This window comes from Austrofundulus limnaeus, unplaced genomic scaffold (genome assembly GCF_001266775.1).
Source record: "Austrofundulus limnaeus strain Quisiro unplaced genomic scaffold, Austrofundulus_limnaeus-1.0 Scaffold109, whole genome shotgun sequence".
Classification (NCBI taxonomy): Eukaryota; Metazoa; Chordata; class Actinopteri; order Cyprinodontiformes; family Rivulidae; genus Austrofundulus; species Austrofundulus limnaeus.
The window spans coordinates 318,413-323,121 of NW_013952511.1; the positions used below are offsets into that span (position 1 = coordinate 318,413).

At 40.3% G+C, this 4,709-nt stretch overlaps 1 protein-coding gene across 1 annotated transcript in view; it reads left to right on the top strand.

The window, feature by feature from the left end:
* pycr1b (pyrroline-5-carboxylate reductase 1b) overlaps positions 1-1,746 on the top strand; it is a gene marked incomplete at its 5' end in the record, with an annotated part of 10,416 nt that extends 8,670 nt beyond the window's left edge. Inside the window, 2 exon segments of the mRNA XM_014014013.1 lie at positions 501-664; positions 917-1,746. Coding sequence (XP_013869467.1) covers positions 501-664; positions 917-1,091 — 339 coding nt within the window. The 3' untranslated portion in view covers positions 1,092-1,746.
* Between the last annotated feature and the right edge of the window lie 2,963 nt (positions 1,747-4,709).

Here is a 4,709-nt window from a genome sequence, read left to right on the forward strand (position 1 = left end):
GGTTCCTCACTGCTCCTTCGGCTGCGCCAACTCGCTGCCTACCGAGCTGCTGCGTTCAGCTGCTGACTCTGCTCCACAACCGTGCCTCGGCGTGCTTCTGCCTGCTTCTCTTGCCTTTTCACACACCTGCACTGCTGGCTGCTTAAGACCGCTCTGACTCCGCCTCCAACAGACCTGGAAGGTAATCAGGTAACAGGACGCACCTGCGAATGACAATTAACCCATAGCAGAGCGTCACAACATCAGCAGAGCTCGGTCTGAACGTAGCTGAAAGCCTCGCAGCTCCTGTTAAAATGGTCGTCTCACACACTTGAGAAAAATCATATTTTGTTTTTTCAATCATAATGACAGCATCAGGACAAACAAAAGTCAATATAAACAATAAAAATCAATCAACTTTAAGGAAAAGCATTTATTTTCGGAAAAACCTTACGTGAAAAAAACTCAAAACATTGTGTTCTTATAAGTTACAACATTTAATAAAAGTTTCTTTTCTTCAGGGAGCAGCTAAGATGCTGCTAGACTCAGAGCAGCATCCGGGGCAGCTGAAGGATAATGTCTGCTCACCAGGGGGCGCCACCATCCATGCGCTGCACTTCCTGGAGAGTGGTGGCTTCAGGAGCCTCCTGATCAATGCAGTGGAGGCTTCCTGCATCAGGACAAGGTGAGATTGTTGTAAAAAAATAAAATAACAAATCCAAACAACTACTACTGTTTTGCTACATTAGCCATTAGCTAATGTTTTTGGTACATGTAGCTTTTTGGTGCAGTTTTCCTACACGTATGTTTTTAGCAATATTTTGCTTATTTAAACTAACAGTTTGGTTACTAATAATTCACTTAGAATTTTTGCAAAAAATGGCAATTTTCTTGTTTTCACAAGTACCTGATGTTTCGGTGTGCCGTCACTTTACAGAGAGCTTCAGTTTCTGGCAGACCAGGAGCGCATCTCTCCGGCGGCCATTAAGAAAACCACGCTGGACAAAGTGCTGCAGCAGCCTGGAGTCTCAGTCAGCGGCAACGCGAACGGGAACAGCAAGTCAGGACTCAGCCTGTTCAACAATCGCAGCTCTGGGCTCAAAAAGAACTGAGAAGAAAAAAAAAGCCACACAGACAAACATGTTACAGGTTTAGATGTACCAACGTGCACACGTCTCCAAACAGCGGATCAACTAAAAAATAAAACAACAGACTCCTCTACATTAGTGTACTCAGTTTACTTGAATATCAGACTGAGCTGGTGGTTCTTTTTACCACATTACACACAAACACACGGACTACGCCTGCAGGATTACTGTCTACATGGAACACAAATCCAGAAACATCAGGGCTGTTAAACGGTAACGACGCAGTGGGCCATCATGGGGTTCTGGTACGCACCAGGCAGCAGATGGCTGATGGGATATCAAGCTGTAAAAGCACATCTAATGTTTGTCTTTAAAGAGCAGACGCCCCAGCGAACCATCAGCTACTCATCTCTTTTAAAAAAAAGTATTATTTTTGTTTGTTATTCCGTTAAAAAAACATTTTGAACAAACATTTTTGTTTTTTGTCTAACCCTCCTGCTGCCCTAAGGTCAAAAGGACTAATAAAGACTAGTTTTTTTTTAAATCAATTTTAACATTTCAAGCTGTAATTTAACTTTTTTTGTTGGTCTGAAAATCCAAAAGAACTTTTTTACATTCTTTCAGCAGTGAATGAGACGTCATTATCTTAACGAACTAATAAAACCTAAATAATAAAGAATCTGTGGGCCGTTGGTTTGTTCATAGTTCAGTTTAAACAATATTTTCCAAATACATCAACGTGTTTGTCAGCATTAAATTCTATGATACGCACATTTACCTCACACATCTGCCAATAAACTGTTACATGAATCAAATAAGTCAAATTTAAGCAGGTGAAACTGGGTTTTTTTTTGGTTTAAAAAGAAAAAAAATAGTATAGGTCCTCTGGACGGGTTCTTCTCTAATGAAACGTTTCGTCTCTTCTCCAAGAGACTTCTTCAATCTGAGAGTTTCAGGCAAAATTCAGGCTTTTAAGCCCTGCCTCCATGTGACTGATACATCACATGGCTATCGTTGACACCTAATTAACACCTATTGTTAACGGGGTGGAGTGATACTGGCAATAGCAGCACTGTAGGAGGGGGACAACTGAAAACGGAGGCCTCCACCTCTGTTTAATGATGGACGGTCTTTCTTCACAAAAATGGCTTCTTTTACTCCTCTCTCAAACCAACGTTCCTCCCTATCAAGAATGAGAACATCCTCATCTCTGAAAGAGTGACCGCTGGCCTGTAAATGAGTGAAAACTGCAGAGTTCTGGCCATTAGATGTAGCTCGTCTGTGTTGGGACATTCTTTTGAACACTGGTTGCTTTGTTTCCCTGATGTATAACTGGTCGCAGTCCTCCTGGCACTTAACAGCATATACAACATTGCTCTGTTTGTGCCGGGGCACCGGATCTTTGGGGTGAACCAGCCTTTGCCGTAATGTGTTTTGGGATTTGAAAGCCACTGGGACATCATGTTTAGAAAATAAACGTCTCAGTTTCTCCGAAACACCCGCAACGTACGGAATAACCACTGGTTTGGGTCTGTGTTTGGGGTCTTCATTTTCACCTGAAGCTTGCATGGAATCCTGTCTGTGTTTCCTGTCTGCTTTCAGGAAAGCCCAGTCAGGATAACCACACTGCTCCAGGGCCTGTCGTGTGTGTGATTTCTCTTTCTGCCTGGCTCCTGGGTTTGTAGGGACACTGTCTGCTCTGTGGTACAGAGTCCTGATCACTCCTAACTAGAAGACCTATACAATTTTTTTCTTTTTGATTTTTTACCTGGATTACTGAGATGCACCAGGACACTTTTTTTGGTTTCTTCTACCTGCTTTTGTTTCACCAATTTTCCTTTTTATCCCTTGCCATCAAAAGCTGAAGGCCGACAACAGACAAACACAAATAATGTTATCTAAATGCCTTATAAAGTACAGAGCAATGAAACTTGCAGTAAGTTATCATTTGATTTACATCTACAACTGATTATCTTCTGGAGTCGAGCTATATTTAAGATGGCTGCCACAACAACTCAATCTTATCTGGCACAAATAATATTCGACTAGTCGGTACTGAAGATTTTAAACTAACATTTGATATAGTAGCTGGGAGTCATTTGTTAGGCACTTGTGAGGTGATTCAGAACGGTATTTCCAAGAATTGACTAAAATTACTACAGCTCAGTCAATTTAGCATAAATATGTTTTCATTGAATGTTAGTCCTTTCATTTGTTTTTTTATATTCCACCTTTTTAAGCTGTGAGAGTGCTCCCCAGCCCCCAGATGGTGCTCTTTGTTCGGTGTGACTCATTTATGCTTGAAGATCAAATGACCCTCTTTATGTTGCAGCCAGTTCAGAGTGACTTAAACTTGACCCTAACCTTGCTTTAAAAATAGCCACACCTCCTGGTTTATTACAGTCTGGTGTGTGTTGCTATGTTTCACCCACTCATCACTCACATCTAGTCGTGTCTTTATTTTTGACTGCTCTGGTGTGTCACTGCCTCCTGAATTCTTTCCCAATCAAATCCCTCGTCTGCTATAATTAGACCTGGTCGGTGCCTTAAATAAAAGGAGGTAAACGTTTTACCTCGCCATGAGGTGCATTGTGATTGGCTGTTCTGAGAGGAAGCACGGTCCAGTTTTAGAAAGCCTGTCTGCGCGCCATTTGACTGGTGAGGCTTTTCTCCACAGTTACAGCCTGTGACAAGTGACGGGCCTTTTCAGCATAGTGCGGGAATACGTCATTGTAGGTAAATCCCTGCTATTTCAGTTTGATCTGCATTTAGTGAACTGTGCAATTGTTTTCACACACACACCCCTCCCCTTCTCATTTCTTTAGATTTGTCCTCTTAAGAAGCCAGACCTTCTTGTAATCTAATTTTATTTTTATGTTTTGCTCATACAGAGTACCTGACCATGACATAAAGCATATTATGCAACATGAGCTTTAAAAAAGGGAAAGTGTACGACAGAGTATTAGGGCCACACAATGAGATTTTTTTAATTACGAGATTAAAGTAATAATTTTATGAGAATAAAGTCGTAATATTATGAGATTAAAGTCGTAATGTTACGAGAAAAAAACGTCATTATCTTACATGAAGTGTCCATTTCCTCATTTCCTCCTTATTTCCCTCTCACCTGCTGTGTACAGCCATGTGTCTGTGTTTATAAAGTAGTCCATGATGACTCGTCACTGTTAGATTAATATGCTTTCATCCAAATTAGCTATGTGACGACTAAATCTGTCAATGCATCCATTAATAACAATACAGCTTCAGCTTATAGTTGTTTGCACAATTTCCAGGTCCTAATTTGATGCTAATGTGCTAAAAGATTAACTATTTATTCTAAGCAATGCTAAAGAGCAACTTGACAAGTTGCTCAATATTCCTCATTTTACTGCAGTGATAACTATGATTTTTTGTGAAGTAAAGGCAAGAATATTACGACTTTATTCTCGTAATATTATGACTTTAATCTCGTAATATTACGACTTTAATCTCGTAAATTATGACTTTATTCTCGTAATATTACGACTTTAATCTCGTAATATTATGATAGAACAAAGTTGAGGTGGTGTTTATTTTCATCATTCAAAATACTTGGCAGTGAGAGCTTGGGTCAACTTCCTTATTTTGAGAGTTTAATCATTG